The sequence below is a fragment of the Pipistrellus kuhlii genome, unplaced genomic scaffold (genome assembly GCF_014108245.1).
Source record: "Pipistrellus kuhlii isolate mPipKuh1 unplaced genomic scaffold, mPipKuh1.p scaffold_m20_p_7, whole genome shotgun sequence".
Taxonomy (NCBI): domain Eukaryota; kingdom Metazoa; phylum Chordata; class Mammalia; order Chiroptera; family Vespertilionidae; genus Pipistrellus; species Pipistrellus kuhlii.
This window is the reverse complement of record NW_023425573.1, coordinates 30,033,048-30,056,448: the sequence shown is the minus strand read 5'-3', so window position 1 is coordinate 30,056,448 and position 23,401 is coordinate 30,033,048. Positions and strand designations below refer to the sequence as shown.

At 45.3% G+C, this 23,401-nt stretch overlaps 1 protein-coding gene across 1 annotated transcript in view; it reads left to right on the top strand.

Moving 5' to 3' along the window:
• NDUFA10 (NADH:ubiquinone oxidoreductase subunit A10) overlaps window positions 1-19,309 on the top strand; it is a 29,217-nt gene extending 9,908 nt beyond the window's left edge. Inside the window, exons 7-10 of the mRNA XM_036421130.2 lie at window positions 548-602; window positions 2,755-2,840; window positions 11,408-11,516; window positions 18,894-19,309. Of these exons, the coding sequence (XP_036277023.1) occupies window positions 548-602; window positions 2,755-2,840; window positions 11,408-11,516; window positions 18,894-18,962 (319 nt within the window). The 3' untranslated portion in view covers window positions 18,963-19,309. The remainder of the gene's footprint in view (window positions 1-547; window positions 603-2,754; window positions 2,841-11,407; window positions 11,517-18,893) is intronic.
• The last annotated feature ends 4,092 nt before the right edge of the window (window positions 19,310-23,401 follow it).

Below are 23,401 nucleotides of genomic sequence, written 5' to 3'. Positions count from 1 at the left end.
GCAGTGCCAAGGACAATGGGAAGGGAGTTGCTCTCCTGTTGCACAGTTTGATTGAAAAAGCTTATTTTGATGGTTCAATTGCCTCTGAAATTCTAGATTTCAGCAGCTCAGGTAATCTGTGTGTGTATCCACCATGACCACTGGGCTGCTTGTCAATGCATGTGTCTCACTGAGGCCCTGGCCTCCTTTGTACTTTCCTGTAATGAGTGCAGCTGTTGGAGATAGTCTGCATAGCAGTGCTGGTGACTTGTGTGCCCTGCTCTCTGTAAAAATACAGGTGGCTCTGGTTTCTCACCCTCATGGGATGGAAGCAGCAGGGAAGGCAGGAGCAGACCTGCTGTTGTCACTATCCAGTCACAGGCACATTCCTACTTGTAACTTGTCCTCCTGATCCAGGCAGGCCATGGGCCAGTGCAAGGCCCAGCCCAGAGCCCAGTTCAAGGATGTGTTCTGTTCCTGTTTGTAATGGCAACTTCAAGGTTAAGTGCTCATTTGTACAGTAATGTAAGCTTGGAAAATTTATACTGACTCTCCTCTTTTTCTACAGTGAAAAATGTGAAGTTTTACAGTACAGTGTAAGGGAAGCTCAAGATGCAGTAAAGGTAAGAAAAGACTGAAAAGTTTATGATTATTAAGTCCAATTCATGTATAAGCTTCTTGCAAATCAGATTATTAGTTCAGTTCTCAGTAGTCTGGGAAACAGCTGTGTTTTACAATCAAAGGGAATTCCACACCCATCACACTCTTTGGACATTATTTTCTTGTAAAGAATTCTTCTTCTGTGATCTTAAAATGATGAAGTGGTGGATACAAAGAACTGTGAGTTACCTGTTCCAAAATATACAGAAGGTAACACTGAAACTTGATTTATTAACAAGGAAGATTTAGTATGTCAAGACACCAGCTTCCCCCAAATAAGTAGGTGCATTTTATAAAAATTCAAGTGAATCTCAGTATAATTAATGAGTAATGGCCACAAATTTTAAAAAAGAGTAATATAAAAATATTTGCCCTCCCAACTACAAAAGCATATTACAAAATTATGGCAATGAAAGCACTGTGGTACTAATACTAGAATAAATGAATAGATGAATGGAACAGCACAGAGTCCAGAAACAGGTGCACATGTGTGCTCACATGTGTGTGCTGTGTGTGTGTGTGCACCTGCAGTGTGTGAAACTTGATTTGGTAAAGACAGTATTTTAAAGGATAATAAAGTAGAGGAAAACACTTTATTTCTTGAAAGGAATTGAGGCAGTTGACCATTCATTTGGTAAAAAAGAAAAGTACTATCTCACTTATATATTAAGCACAGCCCACCCAGTGTGGCTCAGGAATCAAGAAGTCACCGGTTCAGTTTCTGATCAGGGCACATGCCTGGGTTGTGGACTTGATCCCTGGTAGGGGTGTACAGGAGGCAGCTGATTGATGATGTTTCTCTCTTATCATTGATGTTTCTGTCTCTCTAGCCCTCTCCTTTCCTCTCTCTAAAAAATTAGTAAGAACATGAAAAAGAGCATTAATTACTAAAAAAATTAAGAATTTTAGAAGAAGAAACAGATTTTGTGATCTGGGATTGAGCTGCAGGTGGTGACATACCAAGGATCACAGACCTGCCTGCTTCCCTGTGAAACACCCTGAGCTGCCTCCAGGCTTGGAGGAGAGAGAGCAGGGCTCTCATGTGGGAAGCCTGTGTTCAGCTGGCTTTGGGTCAGCTTGAGAGTTCCTTGTAGGTTTTATTTATTCTGCTCTTCACTGATTCAGCCACATTTCATTCCTTCCCAGCCTTCTGCGTTTGTAGTGCTGACTTGTTTTAGGTTTTTGTGAAATGTTTGATAGAATAGATGGCATGTGTTTGAGAAGAAGAGTGATGCATTTTAGCTCTAAGACTGTCATTATTTGAGTTCTTATTGAATACTAGGGGCCAGGTGCATGAAATTCATGCACTTGAGGGAGGGGGCAGTGTCTCTCAGTCCGGCCAGTGCCCTCTCACAGTCCAGGAACCCATGTCCAACTGACGGCTTAGGCCCCCTCCCTTGGGGAGCAGGTCTACCATCCTGAGCGCTGCCACAGAGGCAGAAGAGGCTCCCACCGCTGCTGTGCTCCCCAGCGGGAGCCTGATTCAGGGCTTCTGGCTGAGTGACACACCCCTGTGGGAGTGCACTGACCACCAGGGGACAGCCCCTGCATTGAGCGTCTAGTGACCAGCCATTCTACCATCTGGTTGATTTGCATATTAGCCTTTTATTATATGGGATATCCAAATTCTTGAAACTTAGATGACTTTTCCCAGTTGGGTGTGTTTGGGGAGAGAGTGCATCCTAAAGGTGCTCTTTTGGGAGGCCAGGCTGCTCCTGGCTGCAGGCTTTGGGCTGAGAACGTGGGTCATGGGACTTTTCAAAGGAATGCATTCACTTTCTTGTTATTCTGTTGCTCCTGGAATGAAGTTGCTTGAGAGGAAGTGAGTAGTCTGTCACAAATGTAGGTCTCCTCCCTAGTCTTGACTCCTTCTTACCTGCCTCTTTTTCTCCCGGACTGTCAGGTAATGTCTCCTGTGTCAGCTGGGCAAGATGCCCACATTGAGGGGTCCTCACTAAGTCCCCCGCCTCACTGAAGGCCATCTGTTTTGACTCCCTTTCTTTTTCACTTTTATGGTGTGATTCTTCCTGCCAAATATTTATAGTTTTTGGTGTATTAAAGTGTTGTGTTATTTAAAATTAGATTTTTATTAAAATTGGAATTCCCACTGTCCAGGTGGTGGAGGACATTGAATACCTCAAGTTTGACAAGGGGCCGTGGCTTGACCAGACTGACAGTACCTTCTACCATCTGCGAATGCTGTGAGTATGGGGACATTGAGAGCGGCCGGGACGGGGAGGGCTGGTGTTTGAGTTTGATATGTTGTCTGCTGCAACATGGATTTGTGAAGCAATTATGTTTCAAGTTAGGTATTAACAGGCCAACATGTATTGAGGCAGATTTCCTCTTTCTTTTCAAACTGGCTGTGACCTGATATTGAATTGATTGATTGTGTTGTTAATTCAGCAGCTACTTTACCTTCACTATGTGCCAGGCACTGTTTCAAATGTAAAGGAATTAGTATCAAGTAAAACACCTCATCCCATCAAACATATATTTTGTGGGGGAGATAGAGTACCCACATCAATAGAACTGTGTTGGCACTAAAGGCTGAAAGAAGGCAATCCTGGGTAACGGGACAGCAAGTGACTGAAAACGTTTTTGGGGAAGATGTGAGAAAGGTCTGTTTTCTGAAGAGGCCCGAGTGATGCAGGGAGTGGGTTTGTGGTATCTGGGGGTGAGCATGGGACAAGGAGGGCGGGTCACAGATAAGTCCTGGGCTGGAACTTGGTGGGAGAGTGTGCCCAGCAGCCCAGCCAGTGTGGCTGGAGCAGAGGAGAGTAGAGGAGTGAGTGGTTTAACCTGGTAAGGAGGGTGAGGGACACTGAAAAGATGGCATATCAAGGGATCAGAAGTCAAAGTCACATCCACTCATAATGGAAAGCTGGGAAACTAACGCCCATATTACAATGAAATCACCTGTTTCTGCCACCACAGAAACCAGTGCTAGCAGTTTAATGCTGGTTCTTGCAATCTCTCTCTCTCTCTCGCTCTCTTTTTAATGTGTATGCTTATATATTTCTAAATAAAAATTATCTTGCATATATCTTTTCTATTTTTAGTATCATGAGCATGTCCCTGGTTTATTAAGTATTTAGAATTTTGATTTTAATGGCCTTTCATGTCTGCTATTGAATCTATTGGCTGAGATAGAAATCAGGGGTGGCAAATCCAGCCCTGGGGGCCAAATCCAGCTTTGGGGGCCAAATCCAGCCCTCAGCTGCACAGAGTGTGCCTCACATTTTTAAAGTAAATTACATTACAGTAAAGGATTACTCACATTACAGTAAAGGATGGTAAGGAAAAAAGTCTTCATGACAGCAATTATATATAGTCCTCAAAGCCTAAAATACTTACGGTGTGGCCCTTTACTGAGAGAATTTGACAGCCCTGAGATACACCATTTCTTAAATATTGATCTTTCCAGTCATTTCAATTTCTTCATATCCATAGTACAGTAATGAGCATATTATAAACATTTTTGTCCCATTTCAGGTTACTCGCTTAAGGTATAAAAGTGGAGTTATTGGCTAGATTGTATGAATGAATGCATTTTACAACTCCTGATATAGTCTAAAATTATTCTCCCGAAAATGTGTGCCATTTTGCAAGCTCATATCTGTCTTCTGAAAGTACCTATGAAGACAGTATCTATATATGTAAAAAGCGAGTGACCTGAATGCTGTAATGGAACCAACAGTTGCTATGATGCCCACTAGTTGCTATGATGCCCACTACAGCTAGCAAACTGGCCAATGAGGGTGGGGTCCGTCGGCCAATCTTCCATGGCCCTCCCTCTAGCCCACATGTGTCAAACACAAGGCCCGCGGGCCAAATCCGTCCCACCAGGCCTTGCAATGTGGCCCGCACCGCGCTGTCATCACTGCACTCCGCTGCATTTCCATCACAATGACAGTTTATGACTGTTGAGTAAACCATTCGGCCCGCGATTTAGGCTGGATTTTAGATTTTGGCCCCTTCTCTGATTGAGTTCAACACCCCTACTCTAGCCAGTCCCACCCCCAGTTGCTCCCCTTACCCCAATAGGGGATGGGGCTGGCTTGCCAACCACTTGTGGCCCCTCTCCCTGGATGCCCCCATTCCCAATCGGCCCCCCTCACACCATGGGCTCATGGCCCCCTACTCCGATCAGGGGCAGGGCTGGCCAGCCAACCACCCGCTGCCCTTTCCCCAGCTGACCCCATCCCTCATTGACCCTCCCCCACACACCAATCAGGAGTGGTGGGGCCGGCCAGCCAACAACCCACAGCCCCTCCCTCCAGCTAGCCCCACCCCCTGATTAGCCCTCACCACCCCAATCGGCCTACAGCCCCTCCCCCCAGCCTGTTCTGACCTCGATCAGTCCCCCGCCTCACCCCTCGTCCTATCAGGGGCAAGGACCTCAGCTACTGCCCACAGCCCCTCCCCTGATTGCCGGCCAATCACCCACAGTCCCTCCCCCCAGCTGAGCTGGCCCTGATTTGGCCCTGATTGGGGTGGGGTCCCGATCCACCTCAATTCGGAGCCATGCCTGCTAGACCCCACCTGTGCATGAATTCGTGCGCTGGGCCTCTAGTAGTTCAAATAAAAAGCAAACAAAATCTTGTGATTTTGATACCAGAAAAAATTATTTGCTTTATTTTGCACTTTACAAACTCTGAACTTCAAATAATTTATATTTTTATTTGTCCTCTATAAATTTTGTCATATTTATTGATCTTTTTAAAGAACCCACTTTTTGTTGATGTTCTTGATTATTTTTCTGTTTCCAATGTCATTGATACCTAGAGTTTTTATTACTTCTTTTTCTTTAATCTGCTTCCTTTAGGCTTCAGTTGCCCTTCTAGCTTTAGTTTCCTAAGATAGAAGCTTAGAAGATTGATTTCAAGTCTTTTTTTTACTATATACCTTTAGTGCTATAAATTTCTCTAGTTTAATTTCATTGTGATCTGAGAACTTGCTTTGTATGATTTCTTCTCTGTTGTATTGGGTGAGATGTTCTGTGTGATCTTGATCGGTGTTCCAGTTGAACACGAGAAGGTGAATTCTGCTGTTACTGAATGGAATGTTTTATAAATGTGAGGTGGGCTGATGGACAGGTGTTCGGGTCCCCCGTTTCCTCACTGCTTCCTGTCTGCTGGGTCTGTTAGACACTGAGGGAGAAGCATTTAGGTCTTCAGCTAACATATCGGGCTTGTCTTTTTCTCTTTTGAGTTTCTCTTTCTTTTTGTTAATTTTTGCCTCATGCATTTTGATGCCAGGTTGTTAGGTGCATGGGTGTTTAGGGTTGTATTTCTTCTTGGAGAATGAGCTCACTTATCATTACATAATGCCCCTCTTTATCCCGGGTAATTTTTCTAGTTCTGAAGTCTGTTTGTCTGAAATTGATACAACTATTCTAGCCTTTGATTTGCGTAGGTAGGGTCTGTCCTCCTCCATCTCTTCACGTCCAACTGAGCCTTTGTATTTAAAGTGGGTTTCTGGTGGACGACATGCAGGGCAAGAATGGTGGTTTCAGGCACTTCACTTCTCAGAGCTGAAACTGGAAATCCTTTCGTTTTCTAAAGCTCTGTGGTCAGCTTTCTCTTTTGTTTGGATGATAATATTAATTTTTTTTGTCTAGATGTTTTTGTAAATGTCCCTAAATGATATTTTATACAGTATTAGTCTGAATCTTGTTTTAAAAATCTACATCTTTTCTTTAACTGCTGCATAGTGTTCTAGCTCTAGGTCTGATGTCTTGAGGTCTCAGCCTTAATCATAGTCACTCTTCTTGTCAGCACTGTATCTCGAAGGTGTTTCAGAAACTCTTGATTCCACAGCTCTCTTGCCAGGTGGAGCTCTCCTCATTTCACAGGTAGGGAAAACAGGTCTCAGAGCTCTGACTGGCTGTGGTCATGTGACAGTGGTCCGGAAGGTGTGGTGTCTGGCTCTTGGTACCTCCCTGTGGTCTTATGCATGATCATCTTACCCTCCCTCGAGGCTCTCATCAGCTCAGGTGTAAGTCCTGGTTGAATGTCGCCTCCTACTTCAGCTGTCACTTGCCTGAACTCTGCTTTCATCTCCTGGTCCCATTCCTTTCCTGAAATCCCACCCCAAAGTCATGTGTTTGTCTCCAGTGATTTCTTTCCCTTACATTCCTCTTTCATCACGTCTGCTACTGTTGGGGTTTGATCCCCTCATTCACCATTTGCAGTCCTCCAGTCAGTTACTCCTTCATCCCATCATCCCCTCTGCACACGCACATCAGGTCAATTTTCATCAGAATGTCATAGGGACACTTTTCTCCTTACATCAGGTCCTGAAGTGGCAGAGCTGTGTTTAGTCAGGGGGCCAAGTCTCACTTTCTAGGATTAATTCACAGCCCTAACCTTCTGGTCTGCCCATCAGGGTGCCTCACAAATCTCCCTCCCCGACCTGCCCAGGAAATATGTGAAAATCTGAGCTATCTTCTAAGACTAGTCACCTTTGTTTTTCCTGGAAACCTCCCCTCAACTTTTCCAGGCTATTATTGTATGTGGATTTATATGTGATTCTTGATAGTATCTGTTGGGCAAAATATGTGAAATCTTTTTTTAAAAAATATATTTTATTGATATTTTACAGAGAGGAGGAAGGGAGAGAGAGAGCGAGCTAGAAATGTCGATGAGAGAGAAACATCGACCAGCTGCCTCTTGCACACCCCCTACCTGGGATGTGATGTGCCCGCAACCAATGTACATGCTCTTGACTGGAATCGAACCTGGACCTTTCAGTCCGCAGACCGATGCTCTACCATTGAGCCAAACCAGTTTCGGCATAAATATGTGAAATCTTATATAATAAAGAGGTGCTATGCAAATTGATTGTCATGTCCTCACAAGATGGCTGCCTACAACCAAGCCGGCAGGGGGATTAGTGTGGACAACCAAATGACTGAACAAGCAGGCTGTGTGGGGTGACCAGGCCAGCAGGGGGTTAGTGAGGGACAACCAAACAACTGAACAGCAGGCTACGTGGGGCGACCAGGCTGGTAGGGAGGCTGTGAGGGGTGACTAGGTTAGTGGGGGGAGAGAGGGGGCAGCTGGGGGCAACCAGGCCAGTAGGGGAGGTAGTTGGGGACGACCAGGCTGGCAGGGCGCAATTAGGAGCAACCAGGCCAGCAGGAAGGGGACAGTTGGGGGCAACCTGGCCAGCAGCGGAGGGCATTTAGGGGCAACCAGGCTGGCAGGGAGGCCAGTAAGGAGTAAGTAGGCTAGCGTGGGTGGAGGTAGTTAGGAGTAATCAGGCTGGTAGGGAGGGGCCTTTTGTGGGCAACCTGGCCAGCAGCAGCGGGTAGTTAGGGGCGACCAGGCTGGCGCGCAGAGCCAGTGACGGGCTATCAAGATGGCAGAGGGTGTCAGTTAGGGGCAACCAGATGGACAGGCAGGTGCACAATTAGGAGCTAGCGGTCCAGGATTGTGAGAGGGATCCCGGATTGGAGAGGGTGCAGGCTAGGCTGAGGAACCCCTCCCTACCCCCTGTGCACGAATTTCATTTTCATGCATCAGGCCTCTAGTATCAAATAAGAGAAGGTGACTCTCCTGACATTCTGTGAAGACTGGGCCATGTGCAATCACTTTTTGAGTCTTTCCATTAGTAATACAGTGTCATTTTTTGAATGCAATCTGGAATCATTCTAGACTGTGTCCAAAATTCCTGTCTTATAATCATAATTTTAGTAATTACTTAGTTGTGTGGTTATCAGAGCATAAAAAAAGATCCTATAATTCCCGCAAAGCTCAAAATTATAACATTCAATTGTTTCAGTTCATTTATTGCAAATGTTCTTGTTCTATCCTCCTCCCAGTTTGTGCTCCTCTGCCCTCTCCCCAAAGATATTTCATAACAGTTTACAGTTGTAATAGTATTTGTTTTCCAGTGCCACTTTTAATTTGGGAGACTCAAGTGAAAATTATGACCAATTCTCTGAGATAGTTACTGTAAACATGCCATTTACTAGTGATACTCATTTTGTCTAGAACTTGACCAAATTACTGGTTAAGAGCAATGTTGTACTGTCTCAGTTACCTGTGTTGGTATGTAATTATGTTTGTGTGTGCTGATGCGGAGTGGTAACTGGTTTTCAACCTTGAGAGCACTCTGTGCTCTTAACTGTGATCCGTAACTTGCTGGTGCCCGTGCTGTCAGCTTTACTCCTGTGCTGAGTGGTTATAGCCGGGCCTCCGCCTTCCTGCTGCTCCCCCAGAGCACTCCCTCTTTGAGTCCTGTGTTCCGTGGCTCCTGGAGGATGTCTTTCTGAGGTGCCTGCCCAGTACTGCAGAACTGAGTTGCGAGTGTGGGATCAGAAATGTAGTGCTCTACACAGGACTTCACACTTAAGGAAAGTCTGAAAAGGTGCTTTTTATGTGCCTTAGGAGAAAGTATAGACATTCTGTTAACTGAGGAATAGTTGAGTCATAAAACATAATTTACTGTTGTTGTTTTTTGTCTTTTCAAATTTTGTTTTAAAATATGTGGTCTAGCACCTCCTATAATCGATATAAACCAAACTTGAGTACATTTAATCTCATTTAAATGCACTTTGGCTCATGATGTTAAGAGGCTATATTACTCTCAGCCAGTTTCAGTTCTCCTTAATCAGACTGAGTGCTCTGTGAACAGAACGTTTTGTTTCATCGCTTTTGCTTCCTGGGTCATAAAATTATGCCTTCCTGTTGTCCTCATTCCTTCCTTATCTTCAATCTGTCTATAGATGATTAGAGATAAAGATATCTTCTGAGGTCACAATTCAGGCTCATAGTGAGGCACTGAAGGAGCAGTATAACAGTTTAAAAAAGTCTGAACCATCACAGATACTTTTTTAATCTTCAAAAACAGTTTGAAGGGTTTTTGTCCAGGTCCACCCCCTTGGGGAGGTTATGTGAAAATATAGTTCTGCCAAATCAAACATAGATGGCGCTGTTGTTCTGTCCAGTCCTTTAAGATCTCAGGCCAAGCCAAGCCAGTAAGTCCTTTAAAATTTTCCACAATTTTTTTTTTTTTTTTTTTTTAGGATTTTCAAGCTGTAGAGAAAACCAAATCTTACATACCTTGATATTTGGATATTTGTTAACATTTAAACATATGAACTTCATTTTTACTTGAAACTGTTTATTGTGAGGTCACTTTAAAAAAAATAGTCCTTGTATAATAAGAATAAAATCTATTTGTGTAAGATGTGTATTTATACATTATTGATATATGCTTATGAAATGTATTCTAAAACCAATTCCTGTTAGAAGAGAAAGATTCTGGTCTGAGTTGTGTGCACCACACCATGTGCATGGTAGGCGAAGTCCACATCGGGACCCTAGACAAGCAGTCAGTTATCCTGGCAGAATTTCCGGAGCAATATCTGGTTGGGGATTATTCAGTCATTGCACGAGTGATGTGACTTTTACTGTGACACCTGGGTATGCCTTTATCTGATGTCCACACACCTACTGTGAGTCCTGGTGCTCTGTAGCCCTCTGTGGGAAAGGGACAGGATCCCTGAGCCCTGGATCAGATCAGGCTATTCCGAATGCAGTGAGGCCTGCTCGTGGTGTGGGGACAGGCTTGGGTTTGCCTGGTAGGTCTGGACTTGCTCTCACTAAGTGGCTGAAAGCCAGAGTCATTTAAAAAACTTCCATTTGGACCATTACAAGCAGAAACATCTGCCATTATAACTCCTTAATGGAAAAGTGGCCGTTTAAAATAATTATTTTCTTTGTTTTGAGCCCTTAAAGAAAGGAGACTTTATTTTAATGTTTCTTTCTAAAAGCCCCAAAAATGCTTTTCATCTTCAAGTATAGTGGTTATATTCAGACTAAATTTAATTTAAGCAAATTACAGAAGTATAAATATTTTAGCATCCAGCAAAACAAAATGGAGAAACAAGGAGATGACCGTATGATTTGTATTTATCAGTGCCGAGAAGGCAGAGAGCTAGACCTGCCGTGAGCACTGGCGCAACAGCCCATCCTGTGTGGGAACACACCCCACTCCCCAAGCCCTGAGTCTCAGAGCCCTTATCCTGCAGATGGTGTTGGCCTTTGGGAGAGTGGCAGGCATGATGCTGTGCTGTCAACCCGGTGGACCCGCCTGATTTAAGGCTCTTTCTCTCAAAACGCATTCATTTTGCAAGTTTTTAATGAGTACTCTGTACATGACATTGAAATATATGGTATTTGCTGTTACCTTTTTATTCCTGCTATGCCTATATTTAAAGCACACTATGGGCCCTGGCTGGTTTGGCTCAGTGGTTAGAGTGTTAGCCTACGGACTGAAGGGTCCCAGGTTCGATTCTGGCCAAAGGCACATGCCTGGGTTGTGGGTTTGATCCCCAGTAGGGGGTGTGCAGGTGGCAGCCAATCAATGATTCTCACCATTGATGTTTCTGTCTCTCTCCCTCTCTCTTCCTCTCTGAAATCAATAAAGAAGAATATTAAAAAAAAAAAAAAAAAAAGCACACTGTGGCTCCTTTTTTATGTTTCCAATTTGTATCCATTCCCAGAGATAGTCATTTGGCCACTGAAGCTTTTGAAAGACTCCACTGAGGCTGTGAAAGTTGTTCCAAGAGCAGCGCCATGAAGAGCAAGGGTCTTTGGGGTGAAAGTTGTGCTTCAAGATGACTGCTTAGGAATGAATGGCATTTATTTGAATGTATTAATTTTTAAATATGGATGTGTTTAAAAACCAGCCTTACAACTTATTTCATTATTTATGTTGATGGTTTAGTGTGACCAATGTTTGTCTTATTTCCTAGGGTTCAGGATAAGTTGAAGGTGCTGAATTACACGACCATTCCAATCTATCTCCCAGAAATCACGATTGGAGCTCACCAGAGTGGCCGAGTCTTCCGTGAATTCCATGAGGTGAGACCTTTGAAGCAGAGAGCTGACCTGCTGTGGGTCTCAAACAACTGGGAACGGCATCTCTTCTCTGAAAAATGATTCTGTTCATTGTTTTGATTTGTTTCTTTTCAGTGAAAGAGTTTTCTTTTCATTGAAATTATTCTCCTTTTCTCCCTTTATCCTGGTCTGTAAAGCTGACATGGCTCCTCAGACGGCCAGGCCATGAAGAGGAAGATATTCTGGGCAGTGTGTGCGCAAGCGACATTCCTCGTCAGCTTGTTATCTTGGTGTAAAAATGTTCTGGGTTCCTTAGCTTTATCTCCATGTCATTAATACTAACTTTGACTTCTGCTGTTGCCTCGCTCTTCATGGTTCATAAGTAGTGGAGGGGTGACCCAGTTGGACAGCAGTGAGGGCAGAGGTCAGGTGGGTCAGCTGCTTTATTGGTCTTATCTGATTTCCATACCTTTTTAGTGAATTATTTTCACAATGGTTAGGGGAGTCATTTCAGGCAAGATTCCATGAACTTAGAGAACCTGCATCGGTTCTGGTTTGAAAACCAGTGGGTGAATGAGACAGAGCCTTCTCTGGAATGCTGGTGCCAGTGGAAGAGATGGAACATGAACCCTTTCTCCATCAGCTGTGGTTGGGGTTATTAATGGCAAGCGTGTGAAATAATTTATTTAAATTAGACAGGCTAAGTAGGCAGCATTTGGGTAAGTATGTAAATACTTTTGCACAACTATAATTCTTAGAGTTGAGGCTTGCAAATTGCTTGAAGTGATTGGGTGTCCCAGTATGTCCCACCACTTCCTTTCTTACTTGAGGTCCTTAGCATTTTCTTTTAAGTAAGTTCTTCTAGTTGTTTTGGAAGTGATTTTATTCAGTGGAAATTTTAGGAAACTCAGAGTTAGCTACAGTGGGTATGTTTATATGTTTGGTGCTGGCCTCTGGGTGTGAGTACTTGCAGAGTCTGCGTCTGTCTGAGGGGAGCTGTGCGGGTCTACGGTTTGGTCGTGGCAAGGCTTAGCTGTGCCACCTCTGCCACTTGCAAAGGCCAGGAAACCTGCTTGGCGATGTTCCCACTCTGCATTTAATGGCTGTGGAGTCCATCTTACAAATGGCTTCGTTTTCTTCTGGCATCACAGCCACGCCTCTGTGCAGCCTCCATGATCTTACTTCAGTTTGTCCTAAAGCTTCCTGCCTGGCCCAGCCTGACCTTATAGCCCCTCTTTGTAATATGCAGAGGCAGCTGACCACACAGCCCTTCCTGGACTCAGACCGAGTTCAGATCCTGTAATGTGCTAATCTGGCTCCTGCAGAGTCTGCTGTCATCACAGCCCGGAGGGCATCTGTGGTCGCTCAGTGCTGTCTGTTAGTCCAGACCACTGGGGCCTGGGGACTCAATGTGCTGTGCAGAGAGAGGGTTTGAAAACATACATAAATTACTAGTGAGAAAGTTTTGCCCTTTAAATTAAAAAAATTATTCTGATTATATCTTTAGCATCTGGCCCACTTCTGATGGTCTCACTTTTATACAAAGGAACAGGGCAAGCTCAGGAATTTTGTAGTCATTGATGTGTGTGTGGAATTAGTAACTTAGCTTCATTTTTATAGGTTTTTTTTTTCATGCTCTATTGTTTATAATGAGGATACTGGCTGTCTACTTGCATTACTGGTGTGAAGTGTCCTTTTAAAATAAAATAAAAAAACAGTGGCACAGAGGTCTGAAGCTGTGGCCCCGGTGGAGAGGTGACTCTGGATGATGTCAGCAGCCACACTCTCCTGATGTCAGGTTTTGTAGGCACTAGGCTCTTCCGTCTTGTTCTGTCACACATTTGTGCCATTGTTCTTTATCTCAGTTACTCATTTCACATGTTTATTGAGTATATACTAGTGTCAGATTGTCTTAGACACTGGGGACAGCAGTGCCTACGATGGGCAAGATCCTGGCCCTTACAGAGCTTACATCACAGTGGAAGGAAACAAAACAAAAAGTTAAAAAATACAACAACAACAAAAGCCAGTTGAACGGTGGTGACCAGTGCTGTGGACAAAAATTAAATTTTCATCAGAGATTAGAACAGAGCTACAGTGAGGGGAGCTAAGCTTAAATATCTTGGTTGTGGCCCAGGAAGGCCTCACAAGGAGTGTGGGCAGAGATGCAGGAGGTGGGAGTGGCTGGGGCACTGAGCGGGGAGCCCCAGATGCAGGGCCGAGGGGAGGCTTCTCCTGCACAATTCAGACACAGGAAGGAGGACTGTGCTGGAACAGAGGGAGGGAGGGGGCAGGGAGTAAGGGAGAGATGGCTTGTCCTGGGTAGGATATGGTAAGAAGGAGGACGTGTGTTACACACTATGTCTTGGGAATGTTCTGTCTCTAACTTGAGAGAAGATTGGCCAAGGGTGCAGGGGGAGCATCAGAAGGCTGTTCACAGAATACATGTCAGAGGGCAGAGTCATCGTACAACTTTGGAAAAGTCATATTGGGGGTAGAACCCCCAGGATCTGTTGAGATTTGGTGTTGGAAAGTGGGAGAGAGAAGTGAGCTGACTGCTACATTAGGGCTCAGAAACTGGAACTCTGGGTGGGAATTGGTTGATATTAGACAACAGAGGTACAGGCTTCAGGGAAAAATTAAGAATTCACTGTTGGACATGGTATGTTCGAGACACTTAGTATCCCCATGAGGAGATGTTGAGTAACATGTCTAATGGGTTTGGAGTCTGGCAGTAAGTGAGGGTGTAACTATGAATTTAGAAGTCGTCAGCATGTAGTTGACATTGGAAGTCATGGTGCTGGTGACCTCTGTAAGAACAGAGGAAGTGGAAAGCCTCAGGTTGAGAAGTTGAGGAGTCCCAGAGAACCAGATTAGTTATGTCTTCATGGAGCGTATGTTTCAGTGTGTGTGCTTCATTGATTATAACTGGGCGACAGCTCGTATCTATAGGAGTTTTCATTTCTTCTGTTAATATGTGCCTATCTATGAAGTATAGATTGTATTTCTCTCAGTTTAGCAAGAAAGAGTAAGCCAGATTACCCCTGGAAAAGTAGACCTGGTACCCAGAGCAGGGGAGACTCCATCTGGTGGTGTAATCGTGTGGGGATGCTCCCAAGAAATGCAACAGACTGAAGAGCTAAAAAAGAGCCGATTATATAGACAGTGCCCTTCATGTGTGGCATTTCTAGGTGACCCTGCTCATAGTTGTAATGACGCTGCACAGTCAGGAAAGTTCTATGAACCAACAGCTAGGCCATCGTCTGACAACTGTGGCAAACACAGGATGTTTCCAATGTTAACTCTGTATGGAATATGATTATTCAAAAGTCCCATGATAGAAAAAGAAAAATGCAGGCCAGCAAATAACCATTTTATCTGTTAATCTCATTCCTCCTTTTTACTTTCCTTGCCGAAAGTAAACATCTAGTTCATGCTGAGTGGAGGTTGTCACAGTGCTGTCCTGTCTCGTTTCTGAGCTCATGGGGAGAGTTTGTAGGGCCCACCAGTCAGTGTCTGCTTGCTGTAAGTTAGTTTTAGATACACTTTCTCAGGTGAGGCAGTCAGACTTTCTGTCAGTCTGGTACTGAGTTTACCACCCCTTATCTGCCCTGGATGATCTTTCTCCTCTTTCTGTAAATATGGTCAGTTATAGGGACTGATTTTCTGAGGTGAGGCCACACCTGTGGGCACATCACTCTCTTCATGTATAGCTGGATCTAATACACACATTTAATTTAGGGTTTTGCATCTATGTTCCTGAGAGGCTGGCTGGTAATTTTCCTTTCTCAAAGTAACCTTGTCATATTTACAGAGAATCCTTATCATCATCCTGCTAGCATCATACACTGAGCTGTTACTTTTATTCTCTGGAAAATTGAGTAAGATGGGCGTGCTTCTTCCTGCCATGTTTGCAAAGATTCACTAGTGGGCTCTGTTGGAATATTTTAAATTATCAACTCATTTTCTTTAATAGTCACAGAAAATTTAATGTTCAAGTTACATTTTTTAAGTCGTTTGCCCCGTTTTGTATAAATTTTCTGATTTCTGATTTGTTGGCATGAAGTTTTTGTCTTTTATGTTTTTAACTTGGTCATGCCTGCAAATAGCCACTGCCCTGCTCTCCCTCCCCTTTGGAGGGAGCTTATTGCCCAGGGAGCCAGCTTCTTGCTTGGCTTTATCTGCTATACATCCGACTCACTGATCACTGCTCTTTTTCCTCTTTCGTTTATTACTTTTCTATCTTCTTAAGGTAAAAGGTGGGTCATTGATTTCTGGCTTGTCTTACTGTTCGATATATGCATTCAAAGCTGGACACGTTGCCCTCCAAACTTAGCTTAGCTAGATTTCATAATGTTATCATTGCATAATCATACAATTTAAAGTATTTTCTAATTATAACCTCATTTCGTTTTTGACCAGTATGCTAATTTGAATTATTCTAGATAACTTAAAAGCAGTGGGGATCTTTCTAAATATCTTTCTGTTACTGATTTCTGGCTTAGTTCCATTCCAGTCAGATTATACTTGTTACAATTTCAGTCCTTGGGGTGTGATTGAGGCTGACCTTCTGACTGTGCATGTGGTTAATTTAGGAATGCTCCCTGGTCCTCAGGGAGAGGGTCTCCTTCCTACACTGTGTGCAGTGCAGTGAAGTCTGTTTGCCACATTCTTTGCACTGTCTTCCTTCTCACTGGCCTTTTCTCTCCCGTCAGCTTGTGGTCAGAGATGTGGAGATCTGCCTCTGTGAGGATGTGCCCTTCTCCGTCTGTCCAGTTGTGCTCTGTGTGGATTGAGAGGCTGTGTCATTAGAGGAAGGAAGGTTTAAATTACTGTCAATTCTCGGTGGAGTTACTGTTTTATAGGTTCTGAACTTTTTCTCACTATCTTTGGTTCTTACCTAAAGTTTACTTCTTTTAATGCTTAGGCAGCATCTGCAGTCTTCTTTTGCTTAGTATTTGCATGGTAGAGTTGTTTTTCTGCATCTTTTAATTTCAACCTTTTTGTATCTTCATATTTCCAGTGGGCACCTTGTAACCTGAAAACAGTTGTGTTTTACTTCTGCTCAGTCTGAAAGTTGGGAATATTTATCTGTTCACACTTAATGCAATGACAGATACATTTATGTTTAAGTAGTAGCTTACTTTATTGCATATTTTATCGATATATTGTTCTTACATGTTTTTTTTTTTTCCTGTCTTCTTTTGGATTAAATTTTTAACCCTATTCTTCCTCCTCCCCTCCCATTTGTTTACTAGTTATTCTTTTTTCATGGGTTTTAGTGGCTAACATGGTGATTAAAATAGTCATCCTTGATTTATTAAAATCTAGCACTAGTCATTAGTTATCTCATTCCAGAACAGTGTGGGATCTCAGGAGACTTTTCCTCCACTTACCCAGCTCTTGTCACATCCATTTCTCCGTGTGTTTGAAGTCTGGAGACGTGGCCCCTGTTTGATGTGGCTGGTGCTCTTTCCTCCCTGGGCTCATGCTTGCCCTTAGGATTGGTCCTTGGCCGGAGGATCCTGCTGACAGTCTCACTATGTTTGCAGTGGTCTTTATGTCTTTATTCTATTGATGTTTCAAATTTACAAAAATAACAAGAATAGGAAAATAACTTCTCTGAACCTTTGTGATCAAATGTGCCAAATATCGGTAGCCTCAAACATTTTAAAGCTGAGGTGTTTGGGTATGGCTCCTGCACAGCACCTGCTGGGCACTCCTTGGGAAAACCGGCTCTCAGGTCCCAGTGCCAGCCCAGGATCAGGTCCTCTTGGATGAGCCAGTTGTCCACTGCCGTGATGTCTGACTCTTAAGGACAAGGACCTTCTCCGGCAGAGTTAGGGGACTGGTGTTCACATGTTGCTGTCACTAATCCCAGACCCGGTTCCAGGGTGATCAGTCACCCCAGTAATGTTCTCCAGGGCAGAAGGGCCCCTCCCTGGATAATGGATTGCATTTGATTGTCTTGTCTCTGTAGTCTCTTTGAATCTGATAGTTCCTCAAACTTTCCTTGTCATTTGAGACCTTTACACTTTTGAAGATCACAGACAGGTATTTTTAGTGTCCCTCCATCTGACGGTTCACTTGCTGTTTCCCATGATCAGATTGAGGCTGTGTTTCAGTTTTGTTGGCCTGCCACAGAACTCCTTGCATCTTGTCAGGTGGCACTGGTTCCCATCTGTCCTGTCACGGGTTGTATTGACTTTGGTCCCTTGACTAAGATTGTGTCTTCACTCTTCGTAATTAGTAAATGTTTGAGGGGCATACTTTGAAACTGTCAATGTCCGGTTCCTCCTCAAGCTTTCATTCTACCATTCATTGATTTTCTTGGCTAAATTATGAATAGGATGGTTGCCAAATTATACTTTTCCTGATTCTGTGAGTCCTACATCATAAGTTAGCATTCTGTTGTGAGGACTTGCTTTCTCTTCTCCCTGCTGCGTCATCTAGTAGTATTTATTTATGTCACTAGGGAACCACCTGACCTTCCTCCCACACTGTTCCTGCCCTTCTGTGTCTCCCAGGACTTCCTGAGCCCTTGAGACCCATGGAAGCCAGATGCAGGTGTCAGTCACATGGACCCACAGGGAACAGCCCTTCTGGCCCAGTGACCCCCCTGTGGTAGCCAAAGTGTGTGTTGGAATCAGAGAGCTGAAATGCAGTGCCCTGACATCTTCCTGCCCCTTCTGGTCCTATAGCCCCAGCACCTGCACAGGAGCGGTCCTGCCTCGCTGACCACCGTCACAGCCATGGTCACTGCGCTCTCATGCAGGCTCTTCTGCCCATGGGAACGCCTGGTAGCTGCTGTTCCAGGCCCACCTGCCTGTGCCCCGGGAGGCCAGACTCTGTGGACTGTGTCACAGGGCCCCCTTCTCCCCAACTGCCACTAGCAGGAGCAGGCATTGGGCTGTCTGTCCTCCAACATCAGTGCTGCCGTGACAGCCCCTCCCTTCCTCCTGCAGCGGCAGCTCTGGGTTCTGGGCAGCTAACAGCTCCCTCAGTGGCTCCTCCTTTTTTGACTTCTTCACCCACCCGCACTGACTGAGGCCTCGTGTTAAATGTAGCCCAGTGCTCCTACTGTGCTTCCTCTGGACTCACCGGGACTTCATCAGTGCGTTTTCGCATGGTGCTGGGCAGAGCACAGGAAGGAACATGCTGTCGCCCTGTTATCTGCCAGGGTCGCTCCCGTCCAGTTCTCACCCAGGTGTCCCCTTCGTTGCCTCGTCACTCTCCTGACAGGATGGGGACACTGGATTGGGTTGCATTTATAGGCCCCTGCCAGGACGGAAGCTCTCTCTGGCAGAGCTGTGCTGTGCACGGTGCCTGTGGAGCCCATCGCTCACAGCAGGGTGGAGAATGCAGGGCACCCATGCTCACCTTGTCTGCTTTCCCCCACAGCTGCCAGGCCGCAAGTACTGCCCCGGGTATAATGCGGACGTGGGCGACAAGTGGATCTGGCTGAAGTGACAGACCACCCTCTGCTAGAGCGGTATTGCAGTGACGAAGAAGCTTCCAGTCTGCTGAGTCTCCTGGCCTCCTCGTAGCTGTAAAACTGGGGGGAAGTAAACGATCTGAAAATCGCACCGTGGGAGAAATGGCAGTCCTCCCTGCAGTGCAGTCAGGGTGGACAGGAGCATCGGGGCCTGCAGCTTTATGTTGTAGCGTGTAATTATCATGGGGGCAAAGGAAGTCTGCTTGGGGGGGGAGGGGGGGACCGGGCTTCACTAGAAGGGTTTCTTCTCCCACCTGTGTCCGTGCTGTGCAGGCTGGTACATGGCTTCTTCAGACTCGAGAAATAAACTGCTTCTGTGGCACTTGTCTCCATTAGACTCTGCTCACACACAGGCATGTCGCACATGTGCCCACACTCATTTGCCATTCCGCTCACCGCTTACTGTGATGTAGTTTGCTTTAATTCAGAAACATACTAAGATTTAACCATTTATTCTGCTTGTTCTAACAGTCTGTTAGAGAAAAGTAAAAAAAGTAAAGAGGGAATACCAAAAAGTGGAAGGAATTAGCACAGACTATAGAGCAGTGTGTTTGGGAATTCTGTGTGATGAGCAACACCCCTGGGCTCATGAGTCCATCCTCTGAGGGACGATCTGAGCTCACAGTGTCGGTGGGATAAAACAAAAGCAAATAACGTGCTCTCCACTCTCCGAGAATCAGTTGTCAGTGGAAGAGAGGAGAGGGTTCGAAATCCCATTTCCTCCTTCACCTCCACTAAAACTTAGAAAACTAGGTGACATGCCTTGTAAGCTCATTGCAGAGTTCGGCATTTTAGTTCAGGGGTTAAGCTGTACGTTGTGAATTCTATTCAGTGAGTTTTTCTATAGAGTCCCCACTGTGTTAAATGTAGCTTCTAGCCACGTGTGACCATTACATTTAATGAATTAAAATTAAATGCAGCTAATTCAGTTCCTCAGTTCACACTGGCCACAGCTCAAGTGCTCAGTAGCCACATGGCCCTCAGTTCCATGCTGCACATCACGAGGGAGGTTCCATCAGGCGTCCCCACCATGGAGCGTGCCTGTGCTCCCCCAGTCCTTTCTCTCTGTGTGTGGCTTTTAAGAATTGATAATAAAGTTTCCCAGCAGTGTTAGTTGGAGTTCAGATCTAAGTGGCCAGAGTTTTGCATTTCACTAAGAACAAGCAGCTTCAGTGATTGAGAGAGCAGCTAGGCTCCAGGCCAGCCAAGGGAGTGTCTTGGTCTGAATGCCTCCCAAAGCCATTAAGGAGAGGAGGAAGGAAGGAGGAAAGCATCTAATTATCTGGGCTGCTCTCATGTCCGGGTGGTGAGCAGGCTCTGTACTTCGCACCGAGAGTTCCTCAACAGTATGTGAGGGGTCTGCTGTGGGTCAGCTTGTCAGACACAGGGCAGATCCTGGTACAGGTACCACCTTCAAACTTGTACCTGATGTACCTCCCCTGGTTGCGTGTGCTGTTTGTCATTTGTGCTGAGGGAGCACATCTCTATCATTTCACGGTGTTTTCTGAGAGTACTGTGCAGAGAAAGCAAATGGTGTCCAAGTCTCCAAACTGAAGGGCTGAGGAGGCAGCCCCATCTTTTTGGTTCAGAGTAGGACATGACTTAGTTCCCAGGAATGCCTACAACCCTTAAAAGAAACCAGGGTTGAAATAAAACTTCATTCAAATGTTTTTATTTTTTATTTTCTTAGGAAGGGAGAGGGAGAGAGTGAAACATCGATTGGCTGCCTCCGACTGAGGACTGAATCCACAACCTAGGCCTGTGCCCTGGTGGGGAATCAAACCGGCAGTCTTTCGGTGCATGGGATGATGCTCAACCAACTAAGACACACTGGCCAGGACAAAACTGCCTTTTTAATATTCCACGTTGGAATATTTGATGCTTTGAGGGTCAGGAACCGAGCTTGTAACGTGTAGTTATATGTCTTCCAGCCACTTGTTCACATTCACGAGAATTTTGTGTTAAGGAGAATCACAGGCTCCTGGATGAGGTCGCAGAGCAGAGAATGTGTTTGGAAACAAGACTCCCACTGTCGCAGCTCCCTAGGGCTCGGGACAGCAGGGCACATTTAAACAAAAGCGCCAGCCTCCTTGAGCATCATGCTAGCTCTCCCATCTCACCAGAGGAGAAGCCCCCGGTGGAACACCATAGCCTTTTGCTGTCCCCAGGAGTGGGCATGTGTGTCCCTATCAGGGAGGCATCTATGCCTTCAGGAGAGGACGGTCTGGGGCTGCAGGGAGGGCCAGACAGATGGGTGGTTCACAGTGAGATCGCTGGGCAGCTTCCCAAACGGAGCTGGCTGCCATTCTTGTTTTCTTGTCCCCTCCAACCTCTATTTTGTGTCTTATTTGTCTTCTCTTCTTTGTTCTCATGGTTCGTGGAGTTCATATGCTCTTCGATTTGTTTGAAAACAGAAGTATATAAAAATACAAAGGGTCTCCTGTGCCTGAAATACAGGCGCTCCTTTACTCATGTTGGACTATATCCGGATAAGCCCATTGTGAGTTGAAATGCATTTAATGCTGTACGTATGTTCACGGGCGAATGCAACCATCAGCACAGGCAACTCAGAGCGTTTCGTTGTCTTATAAGGAAACCTGGCCTCCTGTAGCTGTGTGCGCCTGCCTTCCGAAGCATGCTCCACGGTCCCTGTGCTTTGGTAAACGATGACGTTAGCACACACTCCATGGTACCTTGAACCTTGTGTGTCCCCACTGTCCAAGTCAGGTTCAGGGGAGGCATCGGCTTTCCTGGGGTAATGGGGCAACTGGTGTTGGAGTGAATGTTCACATGTCCCCTCCCAGGGAGTGTGACCTCTAAGGCCAGATGGGACATGGGGCAGGACCTCCATTTTCCCAAAGCTGGGCACAGTCACTGTCTTGGGTCATGGGAACCTAGCTCTGTGTGCTGCCGCTCCACGGCTCCAGGCTTCAGGGAGAACCAGGAGCATACGGCCTATCCCTTTGGCCCTGCTGGTTTGCTGTAGCTGCTGGTGTTTAGGGAGAGTGTTGTCATCCGCTCCAGGAAATTTGCTCTGGGGCGGATGCACTTACTCTTGCTAGTTTAGGGAATCAGACTCGGTTGTGATTAATGGAGATCCATCTGCCCATGAGAAGCTAAGTTTAACAGAAGTTTCGGCCCTCAGCTTCCGCATGACACCCCAGCCACAGGCAGACGGTGTGTTTCTGTTGGCCAGGTCCCAAGTAACATCAGCGCTGGAGAACAGTCCCCAGAAATCTGAAAAAAAATGTTAAACAAGGAAGGAAAATGTTCAATCAACCAAAACAGAGATACAATCTCAAGGCCCTGGGTGTTTGCTCTGCTGGATCTAGAGGCTGAAAAACGAGAGGGCAGGAGAACGGTGATAAAAAACGCGCTCATCCCTGATGATGGGACAGGTGTGTCATTCAACTCTTGGTTCCAGGCTGGGGAAGGCCTGCACCTGGGAGTTCCCTTCCACATTAGCTCCGTTGGGGAACCTTGGCCCTGGAATCATACAGTTATATGTGTGCGATGGAGTCATCTCAGCCACACAGTGAGACGGCTTAGTTACCTCATACAAGAGACAAAAATTGGTGTTTCCGGGTCAGCAGGAGCCACTCTTTAGACCACAATGACAAAGTTATTCCATGTGCACTGTCTGGAAACCTAATAAGTGACATTTAGCAGTAATAGTTACTTTTATATAATCCAGATCTATGAAACACTACCTTAAAAGTTGTAATCTTAGCAAGTCTCCCTGTGAGACAGTGTGAAGTCACTTACACAATAGAAATAAAACCAAAAGAAAAATGTCAAAGTTACTTTAGAAGACCGAATTCTGGCTGTGTTTCGGGGTTACATTAGTGAATTTGTTAGCAATAGCAAAGATACTGTTATTACTCTACTTACAGATAGGATTGAACGTAAGCAACTAACAGTTATCTAAATGCGCTGCAGTTGCAGAACATTGTCTAAGAATTATCAACTAAGTGGTTTCCATTCAGGCCATTGATTAATCACCCCATAGCAATAAAACTAAGAGAAAAATCAGGATTATTTCAGTAGAGAAGTGTCTTGCTATGGACCTGGACCTTCAGAAGCTCCCTCGATGGGGCAACTCGGAGGCAATCCACTTCTGTCTCAGGCTGTGTAGACAGCTCAGTGTAGACTCATCTATAGCTCAGAGGTGGGGTGTGGGCGAGGGAGCCTTTGGTGAGCAGGAGTCCTAGGCAGTGTTTTCCTGGTGTCCACAGTCCGGAGAAGGACAGTCCTCTTTCTGGGAGCTGCCTCTGCCTGAGGGACAGGGGGCAGAGGGAAGACATCTAAATAATAACCTGAGGGTGTGTGACCAGGACCAGGGGAGGGGTGGGTATCACCATTTAATAGTAATAGTTGCATTTACTTAATCCACTGGAGTGACTAGTGACCATTT